General features: G+C 40.6%; 1 protein-coding gene across 10 annotated transcripts in view; it reads right to left on the bottom strand.

The window, feature by feature from the left end:
• Positions 1–21,453, bottom strand: part of PPFIA1 (PPFI scaffold protein A1) — a 156,857-nt gene that overhangs the window by 75,558 nt on the left and 59,846 nt on the right. For all 10 annotated transcript variants that reach the window (XM_089684583.1, XM_089684584.1, XM_089684588.1 and 7 more), the window contains exons 3-8: positions 11,254–11,355; positions 8,585–8,749; positions 6,683–6,757; positions 6,469–6,570; positions 5,645–5,866; positions 3,355–3,501 (exon numbers count right to left, since the gene is read on the bottom strand). In XM_089684583.1, the coding sequence (XP_089540709.1) occupies positions 3,355–3,501; positions 5,645–5,866; positions 6,469–6,570; positions 6,683–6,757; positions 8,585–8,749; positions 11,254–11,355 (813 nt within the window). The remainder of the gene's footprint in view (positions 1–3,354; positions 3,502–5,644; positions 5,867–6,468; positions 6,571–6,682; positions 6,758–8,584; positions 8,750–11,253; positions 11,356–21,453) is intronic.

Below are 21,453 nucleotides of genomic sequence, written 5' to 3'. Positions count from 1 at the left end.
TTTGCTATAAAGCTGAACATTAAGAGGAAATTCATCTTTCAGCATGACAACGACCCAAAGCATACATCCAAATCAACAAAGGAATGCCTTCACCAGAAGATTAAAGTTTTGGAATGGCCCAGCCAGAGCCCAGACCTGAATCCGATCAAAAATCTGTGGGGTGATCTGAAGAGAGCTGTGCACAGGAGATATCCTCGCAATCTGACAGATTGAGTGTTTTTGAAAGGAAGAGCGGGCAAATATTGCCAAGTCAGGATGTGCCATGCTGATAGACTCATACCCAAAAAGACTGAGTGCTGGGATCACATCAAAAGGTGCTTCAACAAAGTATTAGTTTAAGGGTTTTTTTATTTTTACTTCCCTCCACCTAAAAGATTTCAGTTTCTTGTTCAACAGAGTTGTACAATTTATAGGTTTCATTAAAGGTGGAAAAAGTTCTGAAATTATTTATCTTTTGTCTAATTTTTTTTATATCACAGAAACCTGACATTTTAACAGGGGTGTGTAGACTTTTTATATCCATTGTATGTGTAAACTGATGGCGCTATACGAGTACCTGTAATAATAATATTAAAAATAAAATACGTCATTTACAGTAGTTTTATTGTCAACACTTAGCCCTGGTTCACAGTGATGCGAATTTGACCATTCAAATCGCATTACAAATCACATCCAATGATCAACAATGGAACCTTTCTGACTGACTGACTTCGTAGGAATCACACCGATTAGAAAAGTAGTTTCTGCACTACTTTCTCCGAATTGGGGTGCGACTTACATAGACATCTGTGCATGAAGTCACATTTTGTGTTGCAGAGGATACCAAAAATCTAACTTGTATCTTACTGCAGACTTCTGGGAAAATCAGTGAGCCAATCACACAAGCAGGAAATTACATTTCTGGGAGGCGTTCCATACGCCATTTGTGTACAGAATGCCTCCACTTTGCCATACTGCACTGAATTTTACATAAAATTAGAGGCTGCAGATTGAAAAGAAAAGGTAATTTTAATAACCCTCAATTACAATATAACTTGTGCAGCAATTGTATATGTTATACTTTTTTACTTGCTAATTGTTCCCACAAAAGTGGAGTTACCCTTTAAAGTGGACCTTCCATCTTCAAATTAAGGTAAACTTTTTACACTTGGCTCACATTCCTTCGCATAATCACTGTAGAAAAGCTTAAAAAAAAAAACTGCACAAGAAGAAAAAACATACTCACCTTTCCTTGGCTTCTGTGCACTGCATCTAAACATACTTGTACATACACATGATTTTGCAGTCTTGGTGATCGCCAAGTATTACTGACAGGGGAGAGAACTGTATGTAAACAATATATTTCTCTCCCGTCAGCTCCTACAGACTGCTTTGTATGGCTCTGCTTAGCAGAACCATACAAAGAATTGTGCTTACAGTGAAGCACACACATAGCCCTATAGTGCCATTAGTACAGTGTCAGTGCTATTAGCACTGATCACTGTATTGGTGTCTGTGGGGATGTCAGTTCCCCCCCCCAGTATCAGAATGCCCACCATAGTTCCGCAGTCTCGCTATAAGTTGCTGATCACTGCCATTACTAGTAGAATAAAAAAAAAAAAAAAAAAAACTTCCTGCGATGAAGGTCATGTGACCAAAAGCCTTTTCATTTTTTTTTATTAAAGGTACTTTACATATACAGTACATTCACATCAGTCCTGATCCTCAAAGAAAAGGTCTCTTACTCACATTCATATATGCATATACCAGGGTCAATTTTAGACAGGAGCCAATTAACCTGCAAGCATGTCTTTGGAATGTAGGCGGAAACCCGAGGACCCGAAAGAAACTCATGCAGGCACAGGGACAACGTGCAAACTCCAGGCAGGTAGCGACATGGTTGGGATTTGAACTGACAACCCTAATGTGGCTAGGCGGAGGTGCTAATCACTCAGCCACTGTGCTTCAATTGCAGAAGCCATTTTTAATCTGATCTTAAATCAGAACTAAACTCCGCTATACTGAATTTTGCATCAACTGTCCAAAGTCGCAAGGTACAGCGCCTACCCCCCGCTTATTCTGGGTGCCAGCCTTTAGCCATCTTCATTTGCAGGGGTGGGAATGACATCATTCCCGCGCCTGCGCAGGAGTGCTGTCATCATGACACACAGGCACTGAGCCGGAAAGTAAACAGAGCTGCACATATATTGCTCAGTGTATGTTCTACAGAAAACTGAGCAGGTAAGTAGATTTATTTTTATAGCACAAGAGACTGCCTGCCTACTCACAGTTTTTTAAAAACAAACAGTCTTTACTTCTGCTTTAACTAAAAAAATTATTTTAAAATCAACATTGCCATTACCTTTCTACAGATCTAACTCTAAATGTTTCTGGTTTTTAACAATGGCAGCATTCTGTACACCAAGCATACAGAATGCCCACAGAAACATTTTCCTCTTTATGTTATAGCTTTTTCCAGCAGTTTTTTCTCTTCTTACAACACTAGAACTGCTAATGTGACTGTAACAGACAGACTTTCCCACTTATTCCACTGCATATAAGAGTTCCTATTAAAACAGTTTAGATTTTGTTTTGTACTGATTAGCTGGCAAGTTTGCTGGATAACTCCTTGGACAGCACCGAGAATGGGTCTGCAATGAATAATCCACACAGCCAATTTGCAAGCATAACAATTAGAAAGGATTCTTATTTGCTCAACAATAGCGGTGTTCATTTAATGTGAGGGACCAAAGTTCATATTTTCAGATTCTCCTTTTTAGCAGTCTCCAAATCTCCAGGAGCCTGAAGCAGCATTTTCTCCATAAAAAGTAAAAATTTTCAGCACCCAGCAAGACAATCCTAGAACATTTCAATTTCAGGTCAGAAGGAAAAGATGCTCCAAGCTCAATGTGTAGAATCAATCAATATTCTACAGTAAACCAAGAGAATTCAAAGTTGTCCCATTTCTTAAGTCACCAAGCTAAAACTAAGCTCCATAGTGGGGGAGCAATGCCCTCCTGTTTTCTGCTCAGTGTCCATCCTCCTCAGGGCTATAACATTTACCGTAGACCTCTACTATTCTATAAATCTTTTTCCAGTAAAACACAGTTTTAAAGTGATTGTAAACCTTAATATATATTAAAACAAAAAACATATGTTATACTATACCTGCTCTGTGCAATCGTTTTGGGGGGTGGGGGCGCTGAACATTGAAGGTTTTTACTTTAATGAAGAGAATGCTTTAAGGTAATAAACTTAATCCCTTTAAGGTTAACATTTGGGCATGATTCTGCTTTAAGCAACACCAAGGAAAACAATTCAAATATACATTTCATCCTACTGTTAAAAATTGCATGTACAAATACCAATTACTACCTGTCTTAGTGCCGATTCTTTATTAGCGATTTCGTTTTCAAGTTTGTCATTGAGGTCGTGCACAGATGTGGCTTCACGCTGTGCGGCGAGGTAGCGTTTTTCAAGAGTCGTTATTCTCTCCTCCATGTCTTCTTTCTGAGCCATGGCCTAAAATACAGACAGAATTATAACACTATGCTCTATACATTATTATTATACAGTATTTATAAAGCGCTAATGGTTTGCTCAGCGCTGTACATTACAAAGGGGGACAGAACATGTGACAGAACAATACCAATACAATGCAAAACATGAGGGGATCGAGGGCCCTGCTCTTTCGAGCTTACAATCTAGGAAGGAAGGGATAGTGGTACAGGAGGAGATATCTGTGGGGGATGGAGTGGTAGGAAGAGTGGAGGAGGTCGGCAGGTTAGGAGGGGGTGGTGTAGGCTTCCCTGAAGAGATGGGTTTTCAGAGTGCGCCTAAAGGAGAGGAGAGTAGGTGATAATCTGATGGGTTGGGGCAGGGAGTTCCAGAGGATGGGTGACACCCTGGAGAAGTCCTGGAGGCGGGCATGGGAGGAGACCAGGGAACTAGAGAGAAGGAGGTCTTGTGAGGAGCGGAGTGTGCGTGCTGGGCGGTACTTGGATATTAGGTCAGTGATGTAGTACGGGGCAGTATGGTGGACAGCTTTGTACGTCAGTGTTAGGATTTTAAATTTGATCTGTTGCGCAATCGGAAGCCAGTGGAGAGATTGGCAGAGGGGGGTGGCGGAGATGGAGCGGTTGGAAAGGTGAATGAGTCTGGCAGCCATATTCAGGATCGATATAATTATTTAAATATAATTATTATACAGTATTTATAAAGCGCCAATAGTTCGCTCAGTGCTGTACATTACATGGTAGAAACTGAACAGTTATGGGTGAGTAGTAGCAGAAGGAATTAGTATAAGGTATTCCAAATTTTCTTCATAGGTGTTTTAGGTCAGTGGCTCATGCAAAGAGGCCAGACAGCTAAGCAAGTAGTTTTTCCTAAAGAGACAATGGCAGTCCCAATATTTCTATTGTGGTAGTGGTTCGTTAAAGCACGAGCTGAACCCAACAAATGTATAACAATACATCAACCAAAGCAGTTATGTGTTCAATAACAAGGAAACATATTTTTTAATTGTGACTAGTGTAAGCATCTGAACACCTTTTGTAATACTCTGTATAGCAGAATTTAGGTTGGAAAAGAAAGGGGCCACAAGAAAATTCAACCAGGTATGGCGCATGCACATTTGCTAGCAAGGAACAGAATGCAGAAGAATCATTATTCCGCTGATCCTTTAATCTCCTATGGTTCAATTACAAAATCAGGGGAGGTAGGTGACCGAACTCTATTGCTTAACTGCAACAGAGAAGAGCCAGGTCACCCATCTGGCTCTGCACTCTGGATGGGATGTAAATCACAGGGCTGCCTGGACAAAATTGCACATCCTTTGGTAAGTAGCACAGCTCAACCAAATAGTAGCATAAACTTTAAGGCCCTATGCATTATCTGGGAGCCTGCGTCAGCAACTTGTACAGAGTTCAGCTTAAAGCTGGAATTGGACCGACACTCTTGAGCAAATAAAGCAGATTTCATGTACAAAACTCTACAAAGAAAAGGATTTTATTTAAAACCCGCACACGGGTAATGTGTGTGCTCTGAATCTCATTTGACAACTTACCACCATATAAAAAATAGTTGTGCACATTTATGCCAGCAAGCATTACTAGCTAGTAAACAACCAAACTCCACGTGTACCTCACAAGATATTTTCCTGTGCACATATTTACCTAATGAGGAAAGTTGTGAGGTGTCATAAAATGGCTCAGAATTGGGCAGCCCAAGGATGACTATTTTCTATCCTACCATAGGTGGAAGGAAAGAAAATCATTTGATTCCCCCATCAACACATTGTTGATAGGGGAATGCATCTCTTAGCACTATTGTGTTATGCCGCCTGAGTGAACAAAATGACTGCTGCTAGCGGCTATAAGAGCGGGCAGTAACCGAATGTAAAACATCCGACAGGCTGGCTGCACCCAAGTCAATCAATGGATCGACTTGGGTACAATCAGCCTGCCCATTGATGGATTGACTCTCGGCCAATCTCATTTCAATTGTGTAAGTGTCACCTGTGGTGAAAATCAGACAATGGGTTTTAAAATAAGAAGGCAATGTCTTTAGCATTTATTTCAGCCTGCTATAGGTGACATAATTTCTTCCTCTCAGAACGTCTATCCATTTCTCTTCTATTCCACCATAGGCAAATCTGTAAACTCACCTCTCGTACGTCCCGCTGCAGTTTTGTGTTCATCTCTTCTGATTTAATGAGATCTTTCCTTGCCGTGTCGAGATCTTCCTCCAGCTCAGTGACCCTGTTGGACAGGACAGCCAGACGTTCCTTCATCTGGCTTTGCTCCTTGGCTTGTCTATCGATCACATCCTGGAGCTCCATCACTTTCGATAGGTCTTCGTTGTGATTTAAAGAGTCATCGGATGATCTCTGTCATAAAAAAAATGTTGACATTTGCCTCAGGGAACTCATATGATCACATTTAAAAATATATGGAAAACAGAAAACACATTAGTGAGAGATAGAGAAAGGTTTGCTATGAAGTCTTACTTTATATCAAACGTTTAAAAGCTACTTGAGTACTTCTTATTCCTGAACAGTTGTAAAAAAAAATTTAAAAAAAAAGCGACAACTATGAACTTTTTCACACTGGGAGAAATTAAACAGAATTCTAATCCTTCCCTCATAAATGTGCAAACATTAAAATATCCTGTTTGCAAACTGAGGGAAATAAGGAAAAGATTTTTGGTATAACAATTTTTTATTGAATTTGTAGAGTGGGTAACAAGAGTGGGTAACAAGAATATTCTCTCTGGTTACAAAAACAAACAAAGAATAAATAGAAGTATGACAAAATTGTGTCGTTTAAATATCAATCGAAATCAAACAATGTAAGAAAGGGATTTTCACATTGTGACATGTCTACAACTAAGTTGAAGAACAACAGAAGATTAATCATCATCTTTCCACTGCCAGGGAAACCCTATTGCTACAAAATCAACATCTAACGCTAGCTGAATGATAGAGCTCACCTTCCCATTAGTGTTTGGTGCATTTTCTTGATCTTGGTTCTGGTCCCCGGTCACATCATTATATATCTTCTTTTGATTGTTCTGTTCTCGAGAAATCATAAGCTGCCAAGGTGATGCACAGTTGAATTAGTAAAGCCATTTCAGGGACAACTACAAAGTTTTATATGGTCAAAAGGAGGGAACTGGATGCTGAGGTGTCAGAAGCAACACTCACCTCTTTGTGTGTTACCGCCAGCTCTTCTTCTAACAAGCTACATCTCTCCAGAGCTACACGTAACCGTTCTCTCACCTAAGGCACAAGATACTGGCTTCAGGATTACAGATGTCAGTCATTACACAATGTGGTGACCAGTTTGGGAAGGCAAACACTGTACATTGAGCCTCCCATAATCTATTTCAGTAAGGCATATTCTAGGCTACCACCTGTCCCACGAACACAGCAGATGCAGTCACATTGATCACCGTTCCTCCACCAGTGGAATGTGTAACACCAATGGGAACTACTGCCTTTTGGAGTAAGTTCATCAATACAAAAGGGGGTTTTAAGAAATAAACACATCACAGATAAAAACGGAGAAGGGTAGTGATTTTTTAACGAATTCAAAGCATTAATTAAACCACACACCAGGGCAGTTTATTGGGTTTCCATTAAACTTATGTGCGTTCTGTAGAGCATTATCACGTGCTGCATTAAGGCAGCTTATTCATGTGAATGGGATGCCTAACACAGCACCATGGACCAAAAAAGCCACTAATGCACATTTCCCTCAGTACAAGAAAGCTTTGAGCCATTAACGTAGAGCAGTGTTTCTCAACTCCAGTCCTCATGGACCCCCAACAGGTCATGTTTTCAGGATTTCCATTATTTTGCACAGGTGATTTGATCAGTTTCACTGCCTTAGTAATTACCACAGCTGTTTCATCTGAGGGAAATCCTGAAAACATGACCTGTTGGGGGTCCATGAGGACTCGAGTTGAGAAACACTGCCTTAGAGGAACACAGCACAATTTCTTAAGTCAGATTCAAACTGATCCTGGGGTCATCTTACAATTGGCATTAGCTTATAATAACAGGCATCCCTAAGGTGTTACACTCCCATTTTACATAAGTCATTGAACAACTGGAAATGTCCAAACCTGTGACACAACTTGGGTGAATCTGGACCAGTTTTATACTTGAAATCTTGGGTCCTTTCACCCCGGCGCATTGTTGTTGGTCAGTGTGGCCACTCCTCATATCCACATATCAATAGTGAGGCAAGAGAAGCAGACCTGAGCTCTTGACTGCTGCCACTGAATTAATTTTGAATAACAAAAGTGACCCAGGTGGCATGGCTCATGGGGTATTTTCAAGTTGTGGAAACTTGTGCACTCTAAGAGCACAATTTTACTGCCTGCTGCCACAGTGTGACTTTCCCTAAAGAAGGCACAATGATTTGGTACTTACTAGTTATGGTATATACAATGGCTCCAGGTACCCGCCATAGGCAATATAGGCAAATTTTTATTCAACGTTTACATATTAGCCCACCATATTTTCTATGAATGGAGTATGAAAATTCTGTGAAATTAGAGTTAACATGCACTTTTATTAATAGTGCACTGCTGCAAGGCATTCTGGGTTCCGGCAGTCAACCTGCCCCTCCTCTACCCTTGTGCATTCACAGGATGTCTCATATATAGTGAGCAAAAACACAAGGCTTTTGGTGAATGGATTAGGGTAAAGAAGGGGAGAGTGAACAATCCAAACCCTACACTGTACATTAGCCAGAAATGTCCAGCGAAGCACTGGAGCCTGATTTCTACAGTAAGCAGCAGTACTGAAGAGAGTAGGTAACTCATTTTTACAAAACACACTTTATTAAATCTTTTTCCTGGAGTTCCACTTTAATACTACTTTTAAACAACACCCCCCTCCAAAAATGATTCCTGCCCCCTCAACTAAAGCCTACCGCCCCAACTGTCACCTATCTATCTGATCACAGCAGCAGGAATATACAGTATCACAGAAGAATACAGAAAGCTGTCAATCTCAAACTAGTTTTTCAGCATCATTAAGGTATTAACTAGGGTAAGTCACACGCGTATGGATCTTTGGATCAGTCACACTCATTACCTTTTCATCTAAAGCTTTGTGATGTTCAAAGAGGGACTTTAGTGCTTTCAAAACTTCAACTTCACTCGACACTCCTGCTGGAGACTGAGCCTGCCGCTTCACCACTGTCATTCGCAGAGAGCGCTCATGCCGTGAAACCAGACACTCCAGATGTTCCAAGAGGAGCTATAGAGAGAGCATCACACAATGAGGACAAACCACAGGATTTCTACATTCACCCTGCATAGTATTAACAGCTAATAAGTAACAGAAAAAGAAGTTGGAAAAATTAGCTTGGGTTTCTGTGGGAAAAATGTCACATTGTCTAATGTTTCTTTGTCCATTTGTGGTAGTCTTCTAATATGGACAGTATGTCCAGTAACTATATAAGTGGGTCCAGCAATCCAAACCCAGACAGACAATGCGGGCAAAGTATAACAAAGGGCAAAACAAATTTTTTTTTCAGTTTGTAACGTGTGGGAAGGGGTGCATATTACCTGCATATGTTCTATTGGGAAACTACTACAGTGGTGACATGAAGGACCAAAAAACTGTCGCATTTTGCTTATGCTTCCAAGTGATGGGTTAAAAAAAGAAAAGAGATTAAAGTATGAATAGAGTGGTGCAGGGTTAGAACCACTGCAACGTTTTTTATTGCGGTGTCTCCATTAGGGAGATTTACACTCTCCAGTTTTGATCAACTACGTCACCATGAAAGTGAGTGTAATTCCAATGTTACCACCAGGACAACAGGAATAAAGGAAAACTCTTCCAAAAGAGACTTCTGGTGACAACTCTCCAACATTGGAAAAATATCCTCTTACTTGCTGTTCAGAAAATAGCAATCTCCTTCCTTTGATGGCAAAATGTTGATAGAGGATTTAACCCTCTCCTATTCCATCTTAAAATTAAAAAAAAAAAAAAGTTTAGGCTTAGATATACTTTAAAATAAACTATCTAAAATCTAAACTTTTTTTTATAGTGAAGTTGCCAAGTCTTCAAACCTGTTCAAAAGAAAAACAGTTTTACAGATGTCACAGTTACAGGAAGTAAAAGAATTCTTCCAATGGACAATCCAACACAAAAAAAACAAAAACAAACCAATACATTTTCATGTGGAGCTCCATTGTCAAGCCAAGATAATTAGGACATATGAATAGCAATAACCAAGTTAAGAGAAGACATGCCTCACATTTAGCACTAAAAATGCTTAAAGTTCAGATTCTCTCAGTTCAGACCCTCTATGGCTGCACTAAATTCCCCCCCCCCCCTCCCTGTTCATTAAAAACACTTTTTGATTTCTGTGTGTGCTGTAGTTCCACCACAAACTTACTATGGGTGAGCACAGTATTAGGCAGCATGCCCTAGTGAAGATTTTCATGGAGTACAGTCCCAAGATGACTGTTTATTCATAAATTTAGTAGTAAAACAATCTGCCAGCCATGCAGGGTTGTGCAATAGATTTGTTGGCTGCTAGTAAACATCCACTGCATTGACAGATACTGTATATCACACATAGCCCTGCCAAGCTGACTGATCATTTACCATTGTGAACGAATAGTCAACAATGCAGGGCCGTATGATCCATCTGCAGTTGCAGAGGATGTTTACTAGTAGTCAGTCCTGCTGTGCTGATTTGTTTATCATTGAATTTGTGGATAAACAATCAGTGCTATTGGGACTGTGTGATAGATCTGCAGATGCCAAGTAGGTTTATTAGCAGCCAGCAGCGCTATCATACAACCCAGCAGCACTGACAGATCATCTTCCAGATGCTGGTAAACATACAAGGCACTGGTGAATCGAGCACGCAGCCCCACAATGCTGACTGGCCTTTCATTGGGCTTGTGGTGTGAATGGAGGTGACTCCATGCACAGTACATGTCTCCACCATGCACTTTCTGCAAGAAATAAGCGCCGTCAATTAGCCCTTAGATGGAACTTAACAGAACTAAGAAATACATGTTCTACCACTTGGTCCCCGGGGGAATTTAATAAAGAAGTTTAACTACATCGATAAAATCTTTAAAGGGTGAACACTGTGGACATCGTAGACAAAGTCCATGATTTCCCTACTACTTTCACACAAAATGAGGGTCTCTCTTGTTCACTACTGAAATATCTGCAGTTTACATAAGAAATGCTGCAGTAGGAAGAATTTCCAATGGCCTTTATATAACAGAGAGGCAAAAACTCAGGTTATCAGAAAGCCACTCTAGAATCCTGAAATCTAGGAATCCAAAACATAAATATCAAAAGCATGATCTAGCAACCTTTCAAGTATAATGGTAAATCTCTGGAGACAGCCCCATTATGCTCTATGGGTGATGCACATGCTTTAAGGCTAAAGGGAAGCACATAAACTGTAAAAGCACCCGGCCCAGCACAGGAAGTGTTCTGCAGATTTATTTGTATCTCCATCTGAGGTCTGTAAATGTATAAGGGGCACTAATGCACGTATGGGAGGGGAGGGGCTGCTGAAGAAGCAGCAGTACACTGATGACATCACCACTCTGCTCTTCTTAGAAGTGTGTTTTAGATGGACAGCACTATGAAATCCCAGAGAGACTGATTTCCATAGTGTTCATGCTACAGCGCAGTGCAATCATTGCTAATAGCAAGACTTTTAGGTATTCTTGCTGTCTTCCAAGAGGTTTGTGACCTTCTGTAGATGTTCCTGACACACTTACCCGAGTATTGTTTCTCTCGGCCTTCAGTTCAGCTATTTCTTCCTCCCGTTCCAGAAGCTGCTCCCGGCAGATATTGAGCTCCTTAGTAAGTGCTGCAAACTCCTTCAGGAAGAAAAAATAACTTTTGTTAAAAACACTTTAGACTCTTCAATGCTGCCCTAATGTAATTCACTTTGTTCTGATACACTTCCAGTGCTGTTATAATAGAAGGCAGTTTCCGGTTTCTGCTATGATTTGATGAAGATCAGAACTGCTTAGCAGAAGCCTATCAATTTATTTTCATTGAGCATATATTGCAGTTATCACTGTTATGTTTACCATTAGATCATTTAAGGGGACTTCCAAATTTTATATGCTTGCTGCATCATGTCTTTATTGTATTACAAATAGACTTCCCCATTATCACGGATCAGCATTATACTTTAATCGTTTTGCTGCCTCGATAAGAATAAACGCGCTCATATAGGCAAATAAAGAGCACATTGTGTTAAATCAGTTACCCGACTGACACTGAGAAAGAGGAACAATAAAACACAACCACTAAAGTAGCATTACTAAGCAGAACTTTGTACAGGTGATAAGTATGACTGCTCCCGTATACATATATATTTAGAAACTATTAACAGAAAGATTTTTTTTTTTTTTTTTACATGAATATACTTATAAGATGTCTTACATTAAGTCACTGAAATCAAAGTATGGATTTTTTAGCATAATTACACTGGTCCAACTTATACCAATGTAAATATGCTTATGCCATACCTGTGGGACCGCTGTGGAAAAGAAGAATCCCTGCAATAATCACTGCTACTACAGTGATTGCTGCTGTCCTTCAGGTCCCATGTCGAATGGTTGCCCTGCTGCAGAGTTACCAAGGGGGGGGGGGGGGGGTGCTCCCAGCAGGTCTTGAACTTTTTCTCAATAATTACAAGGAATTCTGTGATTGGACGAGTTGGAGAGGCATAGTGGTGACATCGAGATTACATTGATCCTTCCAAAGCATGGCATATACTGTACATAGTTACATTGGTCCAAGCTGTAGCAATGTAACTATGCAATAAAATCCATACATGGAGCTCAGCTTTAAATGACTATAGTTAACTGGAAGTGAACATTTTCATCACTTTAAAGCTTTTTAAAGTCTTGTCTAGAGACAGAAATCACTCCATTGTGTGAAACTCTGAAACTAGTTTGACTTTGCAAGTAGCAGCCCATACAATAAAGTCAAAAATAGTGTTGCACTCCACTATCAATTGCAAACATTATGAGTGAATATATATTGAATAAATAAAAGTCCAGCATCAAAAACATATATATGTCACAATATCACTGCTCATCCATCCATCCCAGGGAAAGAGGGATAATCCAATCCATTTATCACCGAGTCCAATTAAAGCAGTGTTTCTCAACTCCAGTCCTCATGGACCCCAACAGGTCATGTTTTCAGGATTTCCCTCAGATGAAACAGCTGTGGTAATTACTAAGGTCGTGAAACTGATCAAATCACCTGTGCAAAATAATGGAAATCCTGAAAACATGACCTGTTGGGGGTCCATGAGGACTGGAGTTGAGAAACACTGAATTAAAGGGACACAAGCTTTTTATGACCTCCCTTAATGGTTTGGTCATATACACCAGGTGAGAGCACAACCGGTGAAGGTGCACAATATTGTTTCATGCTTGGTGAACTGCACGTTTATTATCTCGTATCACAGCACTAGAAGTACCGAAGGCACGGACTTAAGGACATGTTTGCAGCAGCAATATAATTGCAGTGATATTGTGACATATATTTTTTTGATGCTGGACTTTTATTTATTCAATATATATTCACTCATAATGTTTGCAAATGATAGTGGAGCGCGACTTTATTCTATATGACACAATGGTATGAGTATGTGTAGAGTGTAAGCGAACCACATTTTTCACAGTTTTATACATAATTTTATTTGTATATCACAATTATAGTATCATTTGAATATTTAAATATTTATTAGCACTTTATATACACCATAGTAACTAACAAGACCCCACACCTCAGCAGCCCATACAAACCGCTATTCCTTTACTAAGACTGGATTCACACCTATGCCTTTTTCCTCCCAATGCGTTTTGTATTCTAAATCAATGGAAAAGCATCAAAATGTTTGTCAACACACATTAATGCTTGATTTTAATGCGCATTGCCAGGTACTTTGTGTCAATGTCAACGTGTATCATAATGCACATCAACAAACACTAATGTGCTTCAAGCTATGTTCACATGCACTGATGTAGGTCTTAACAAATGCATGTGTTTTTATGCATTTACATTGATTTCATTAAAAAAATAATCAAGCAAAAAAGTTGCAACCCTAGCCTGAGCATGCTCTCACTGGGTGAGGCTTAGCACTAAAGACAGGAATGTCTGGTACCTAGTAAAGTGAAACTAGCTACAAAAAAATCACCCAGAGGAGCCATTAAAGTGTTACTAAACCTACAACAGTCAAATCAGTCTGTATATGCAGTAAAGTATGCTGGTTATACTCACTGTGGAACCTAAGGGGTTCCGTATCCTCCTCGAGAAAACTCCTCCTACAAACTTTAACCAGTGCTCTGCTGAACACTGATAGAAGTCACAAGACTGCTCTAACTGCTGATGAGAAAAGGTATTTAGCAGTTTATATTTACTAAAATAGTTGCATTTACATGTTTTGTGTACTGTTGGAGACCAGATATAGTGAATGCGGGGTCTTGGGTTTAGTAACACTTTAAAATCCACCAATAGAATAGGAACCAAGGAATCGTGAAGCCACAACGATGCTAAGTTGTGACACACAAACAGACCCAAACCTATAGTATAAGAAGTGTCTGTACCTTAAAGGAGAAATACAGCTTTTTTGGCTGCACTTCTCTAGTGGATCACAGGAGTGCAGTATGTTCTGCACTCCAGTGACCTGATTTCAGCCAACAGCAGTCTAAAGCAGAGGTGGAGAACATATCAGCGGTGTTTGATCACTCAGTTCTCAGAGCAGAGCTGGCAGGGGATCGATGTTGCATCCACTAAAATTAGTATAATGTATGTGGTTTTCTTTTTTTTTTTTTTTTTTGAGCCCATACTTCTTTTAAATGAAAAGAACATTTCAAATTCATATAAAAGTACGGGTCCCACAAGCACCATATACTTAAGGACAAAATTTTCTTACGTTTTGGATCAATGGAAACCGATATAACCTCCTTCCTATTATTTGTTGACTGTGTCATTCATTTTATGTAAAGAATGATATAGAAATATCCATGCTGTGAAAAAACAAATAAAACAATGTGCGGCAGCTTTCATAATTAGGCAGTATAACAAACTCACATAACTATAAAGAATAAAACTGTGCAGTACCACTTACATGAATGTACATGAAACCGTAATAAAAGTGAAATAAATCTCCAAGATAAATGTGTAAGAAACAGTCCTCAAAAAAAAAAAAAAAAAAAAAAAAATCCCATAATCAATCTACCACCTTCAAAAGTGGAATCATTCCTTATATTAATTGTTCAGAAGCCAGCCACCATCTCCTGTGAATTCAAAACTTACTGAAACAGATGGCTGCCATTACAAACAGCATGAATGCCTATAGTTCAAATCTGAAATAATCAGCATGTGTGCGATGTTCCCCAGTGTCTGATGGCACCTCCCGATCTAGCTGGGATGAGTAAAGCTCACCAGAAGTAGAAAATCTCCAATAGCGTGCAGTGGTATTTCCCGGGATCATAGAGCAGCGTGACATCAGCACTAGAAACTTCACCTAGTGCTGACGTCACGCCGCTGCACAATCCCAGGTTGAATTTTCTCTTTGTATGCATATGGATTGTTTTTATGGAGTTTTAATAAATACTACACTATTGGAAATTTTCTGCCCCTGTGAGCTTTATTCATCCCAGCTCAATCCTACACAAAGGTGCCACTGGACAAAGACACTGGGAAGTATCGCACACACCCTGATGATTTAGAATTTGAGCTATAGGTGTTCATGCTGTTCGAATGGTAGCCATCTGTTCCTGTGAGTTTTGAATTCACACAGAGATAGTGGCTGGCTTCTGAACACTTTATATGAGGAATGATTCCACTTGTGAAGGTGGTAGATTGATTCTTCAAGATTCTTCACCGGGACATTTTTTTTTTTTTTTGAGGACGGTTCCTTACAAATATTTACTTTAGAGATTTTTTTCACTTTATTAATGTTTCATGTACATTTAATTGGCTCTGCACAGTTTTATTCTTTATTCATTTTATGTACTGGGGACGCACTAGGGAAGCAAAATCCCCTCCTCTTTGTCATAACAGGTATCTTAATGGGAAGATTTCCCTGCTATTCTAGCTGCGGTGACAACTAACATTTTGGAATTCCCATCACCTTCTGCATTGGTGATAATGACCAGCAGAACAGACAGAGGTTGAATTTTCCCAGTGGAGAAACAAAGACCAATAGAATTTTGCGACCTGTTACATTGCTCTTGGCGCCGCTCAAAGTAGAGGTGAAAGTATATCCCTGTGTCCCAGAAACTAGTTTGCAGGCTTGTCCTAATACCAACCCAGAGGGCTAGTAAATGTAAAGAGGAGAGGATCACCGCTACTCCCCATCAATCCCAGCCACAGCACCACCTGCCTGGAGTTTGCATGTTCTCCCTGTGCCTGCGTGAGTTTCCTCCAGTTACTCCAGTTTTCTCCCATACTCCAAAGAGATGCTGGGAGGTTAATTGGATCCTGTCTAAATTGGCCCTAGTATGTGTGTATGTATGAATGTGAGTTAGGGACCTTAGATTGTACACCCCTTGAGGGTTAGGGACTGATGTGAATGTACAATATATATGTAAAGCGCTACGTAAATTGATGGCGCTATATAAGTACCTGAAATAAATAAAATCAGCCCAGGTGAATCTACGATAAGGAGTGGTCTCAGTCTACATGTAGGCTGAGGCGGCTCCTTATCGTTTATTCGCCTGGGCTGTTCCAGGAGTAGCGGCGAGCCTTTCCTTTTTACAAATAAAAAATTGACAGAGGTTTGAAATAATCCTTATATGAAATTCAAAGCTTAAAAAAAAAAAAAAAAAAAAAAAAAAAAAACAACTTTAGATGATCTTTACCCTGGTTTCATCCTGTTCTACACATACAGAAAAAATGCTGAACACAGCCAACAGCAATTTGAGGGTGTAGGAATTTCCTCTAGCTCACTGCATGGAGTGTGGGACTAGCTGTTGACCTTATAGGGACCAATCACAAAAATAGTATTTAACAAATTTTTATTAGTGCCACAATAACTTACAATCTAAGGTCCCTATATCACCTGCTTACACTCATATACTAGGGTCAATTTAGATATTAGACAGCGGCCAATTAACCTACAAACATGTCTTTGGAGTGTGGAAGGAAACTGGAGGAAATCCATGCCAAGTACATGCCAAGTACTGGGAGAACATACAAACTCCATGCAGGTAATGTCCTGGCCAGGATTTGAACAAAGGGCCCCAGTGCTGCAAGGCAGGCATGCTAAACCGCTGACAATGAAACGAAAACAAACAGGGCTGGACAAATTCCAGGAGAGAGAAAACCCAAGGTCTGTGGCCTCCAGGAGTGTACTAACTGGTACTTGATCGTATTTTATCTTCATTCGTCCATCACTACTAATAAAAACTGTACACAACCCAATAACACCTCTTGTGGAAGTCCCTATAAAGGTTCAACAGTTTCAACCTTTCCACTGTAGCTGTAAATTCCTAGCTGGTTAATGATTACTAAGATCAATATCAAATTTTAATGGTTGTAAGTCAGCAGATATCTTCCCACTTGGAAATACTCGAAGGACAAAACGGTTTTCATATTAACGTGTACATACTAAGGGCCCGGGGCCTGTGTATCCATGTGACTAAAGCAAACTGTAACTACAGAAAAGGAATGACAATCTGTCTTGCTGCAGAGTTCATTTCTTGCAGACAACCTCAGAGCAACACGAGAGAATAGTAAAGGAATTCCAGGAGACAACGTCAGGCAGTGACCTTTCAGCCCCAGTTCCATACATATAGAGCAATAGATGATGATGGGCTGCAGCTGACGCCAGGCAAGGCTTACAGGCCAACAGCATGGGAAACTACCGACGTGATGAGTTTGGCAGAAAGAGGACGTACCTCTGGATAAATCCTTTCTAACAAGACATGCAAAGTGCAAGACCCTAGATTCCGCTAATCCGAAATCCTAATAAATGAGTTTACAACAGCTTAAAAGGAAAACATACTCTGTAGTCTAATGGGTGTTTTAGTCTTTAAAGCATAAATGAATCAGGACGAAAAGGATGAATTAAAATGTGCTTTACGTCAATATTTTATAAATGCAGTATAATGTTACAACATATTCTTGGCAAATGAGATCTTGTAAGCTCACAGATATGGCTGTAAAGGTACTTGAAGCTTTGTGTGCCCAGAACATCATGGAACAGAGCAGATCATTCCCTTTTTCTACTGAAGAATACTGCAAGTACAGAACACTGTGCACCAGTGCATCATAAGGAGGACTGCTGCAAGGACCTGACAGACAGCCGGCTGCTAATTTTGTTAAAGCAGAATTTCACCCAAAAGGGAAAGTTCTGCTGTAACCCCCCCCCCCTTCTCTCCCATATTTGGAATGTTTTGGGGGGTGAGCGGTTACCCGATTTTGACAGGCACCCACTTCCCTCTGCCTAGGGCAGGGGTGTCCAAACTATGGCCCTCCAGGTGTTGAGGAACTGCAAGTATGAGGCCTTGCAAGACTGACATCCACAGGCAAGACACCTAGAGGCATGATGGGACTTGTAGTACTTCTATGGAAATCCATAGTTTGGACACCCCTGGTCTAGGCAATCGGAGCAGAAGTCTGGCCTCCCTCCTTCCCCTGCAGCCTCTTGGGACACTTGACAGGTCCCGGGAGACTGCGGAACCATTCACGGGGCGCAGTTTGCACATTCGTAGCCTGCTGTGAAGCCTCAAGGAGTTATGGTCAACTGCCAATAGTTAAGATGCTGGCGCCTGGACCCGAAGACTGGCAAAGAGCTGATTCCTGGGACAAGTAAACGCAAGTTTTTTTTTTAGAAGTCAACATCTACAGTATTTTTTTTTCTTTCTTTTTACAGGGGGGAGATCCTCTAACAATGAATGATGGCAGCACAGGACCCAGTGTGCAGTATCAAAGTAGTGGCAGACTACAATAGACTAATTGTATTTTTTTTTTTTTGACAGCCCAGTGGCCAAGGTAAAAGGGGACTAGGGGGAAAAAAGTAAAGATAAAAGCTTAGGCAGACCATAGACGGGCCGTTTATGACAAATTTTCGGCCGATAAACGAAAAATCAGTTGATGCTGCCACCAATTTTCCAGCATGACTGATAAAAGTAAATGAGAAGATCCACGAAAAACGGTCGACGGTATTGCCCCATTAACGGCGTGAATATCAGTTGATTTTTCGTGCGGACGCAAATTTGACCGATAAAACGACCAGTCTATGGCCTGCATAAGGTATGGATCTTTTTGTAGTCACATTGGTCCAGTTAGGACCAATTTAAGTATGAATGTGCCATACCAGGCCAATCCCCATAGTGGTTAGATATCGCTGTAGTAGGAACCACTAGTACAGTGATTGCTGCTAGCTTTCATGTCACATGCCAAGCTGCTGTCCTGTTGCTTAGTGAACACGGGACGTTAATTTCTTGGCATGAGTGCCATTTCAGAGAACAGTGCATTTTCTCAATAAACACAGTTTTCTATGACTGGATAAGGTGGGGAGACGGGGTGGTTACATTACAATATCAACCTTATCTAAAGTCAGTAATAGTGAACGATCAACTACAGAGACACCTCGGGCAATACTGGTGACTAGTCCTTTGCCCTCTGTTTGACTTTTTTGGGCACTGCTTGCACAGTACAGGTTCTCTTTAAAGAAAAAGTTCACCTTATAGACAAAAATAATAAAACGCACCTTTTTTTGCAGGTAAAAAAAAAAAATGTGCATTTATTATTTTTGTCTACAGGAGCCTGGAAAGCATTGCACCAATGATCAGTAGATCGCTGATGCCATACAGGTTTCCTGCAGACCTGTCAGAATATCTGCTTGTCATATGGGATGTATGAGCAAGCAGATATACTAACAGGAAGCTTCAATGAACTACCACGGCGCTCCACAACACTGTGGTAAGTTCACTGAAAACTACAAGCCTTAGAGGCTGTCAGGACTTGTAGTGCATTCATTCACGGAAGTCTGTAAATGAATGATGAGTCCGTGTGGGCAGAGCCCCGGATGGCTGCGCGGTTTTTAAATTTGACAGATAGTACAGGTAAAAGTCTCCCCGTACTATCTGACAGAGGGAGGGGGGGCCGCAGGCACAGCTATGGAAACATGTTACATGTTCCACCCTAAAAACAGCTCAGTTAAACTGTCACCATTAGTGGTCACAAATTTAGGCTACTTTCACACTGATCCGCCGCAAAAATGCATAGGCGTTTTTACTGGACACATGATAAAAACTGCACCAAAAACGCTTCTCAGAGACATTTTTGAGGTGCTTTTCAGGCATTTTTAAAGGAGCTTTTCAGGTGTTTTCTATTGAATTCAATAGGATGAGGCGTTTTTAACGCACCAAACATGCCCCAAAGATGCTGCATTGCACCGCACGTGCAATGCCTCAGTGTGAAAACAAACAGATGTACATTCACATACATAGGGAAGCATTTTTTCTTGTGCTTTTCAGGTGCTTTTTTTTTTTTTTTTTAAACACAAAAACGCTTCAAAAACTCCTCAGTGTAAAAGTAGCCTTAAACTCTATGAGAAAGTCACAATATTTGAAACTCTAATCAGAATGATGGCTGTGGGAAAATGCGAACATCTTATAGAGATACATCAGTCCAATAAGTATAACTGCCACTACATCATGCCAAAAGACCATTATAGACTTCAGGCATAGCCAAGATTTTCCGGTATCCTCAAGACACTGGTCTTGAATAACAAAATATCCACAGTTGCTGGGGAAAAGTATTTCTAAACACACACTATCTCCTAACACTTACCTGAGCCCCCTCTTGATCCAGTGATGTCTACGAGAGCCACAGTTCTCTGGGGACTCTCACTCTTGATTGGCTGAGGCAATAGCAGGAGACACTGTCTACCACTGCTGTCAATCACAGCCAGTAAGCCAATCAGGGGAGGGAGGGAGCCACAGCTGTGTGTGTGAATGGAGAGGAGGGAAGGGGCCAGGTATGCTGGCGGGGTTACCCAAGAAGAGGAGGATCTGGGCTGCTCTCTGCAAAACCGCTGCACAGAGCAGGTAAGTAAAGACATGTTTTGTTTTTTTAAATATAACAAAGACTTTAGTGTCACTTTAAGTCCTAATTTTACCTTGTTTTCATTTTCGTTCTCAAGTAATGACAGGCTGAGTGCAATTTGGATGGGGAAAAGGGGAAGAGAAGGTATGTAGCTTTCTGGGAATTAGATGTTTGTATAGCAGTCTGTGGTATGATATACTAATAGAAATGCTGGAAGGGTGTTGTTCGGAGGAGAGGCGGGATTTTGGGCACAGTCTTGAGTATGTTGAATAGTTTTGGTCTTGTGCTGTCTGAGTTTTCAAAGGTGTTAACCATTTCTGCCAATTGAGCTGGGAGCAAAGTAAAGCTGGCCATACACTGTGAAGCCAAACATGGGCCAAATCAGCAGTACAGTAGATACCGGCGAACATTTGGTCCGTGTGTACAAGTCCTTGTCCAACAGAAGCCGATCTCACGACTAGCTTCTGTCAAACGAGTATCCTGGAAAACCAGCAGCTGATCAGAATCCAATCAGCGCTCTTATGCAGGCCATACATGGGTCGAATTCCAAATAATTTTTTGGCCGAAAATCGAAAACATAGTTCGCTTGGTAATCTGATGGTGCCATCAATAATTTCAAAAATCGAATGACCAAGTCATAAAGTTCACCCCATATAACAGGCGAAACTTCTATTCCTTCCAGGTCATGGCTCATGCGCATATTCTTTTTGGAAAAACGATCATACGATTTGATTGAGTCAAAAATCGGTTGTTTTTCATGAATTTTCCAACATGCCGAAAAGGGGAGGAACCACGAACATCGGCCCGTGCCATTGACACACTAACTGAGCGAAAATCAGCCGATTATTCTTGGGTCGAAATTCCAATGATTTTTCGTCCGAAAATCA

The sequence above is a fragment of the Staurois parvus genome, unplaced genomic scaffold (assembly GCF_062004578.1).
Source record: "Staurois parvus isolate SC_StPar_1 unplaced genomic scaffold, SC_StPar_1.0 ptg000350l, whole genome shotgun sequence".
Lineage (NCBI taxonomy): Eukaryota > Metazoa > Chordata > Amphibia > Anura > Ranidae > Staurois > Staurois parvus.
Note: the sequence above shows the minus strand (reverse complement) of the source record. Positions and strands in the feature narration are given on the sequence as shown.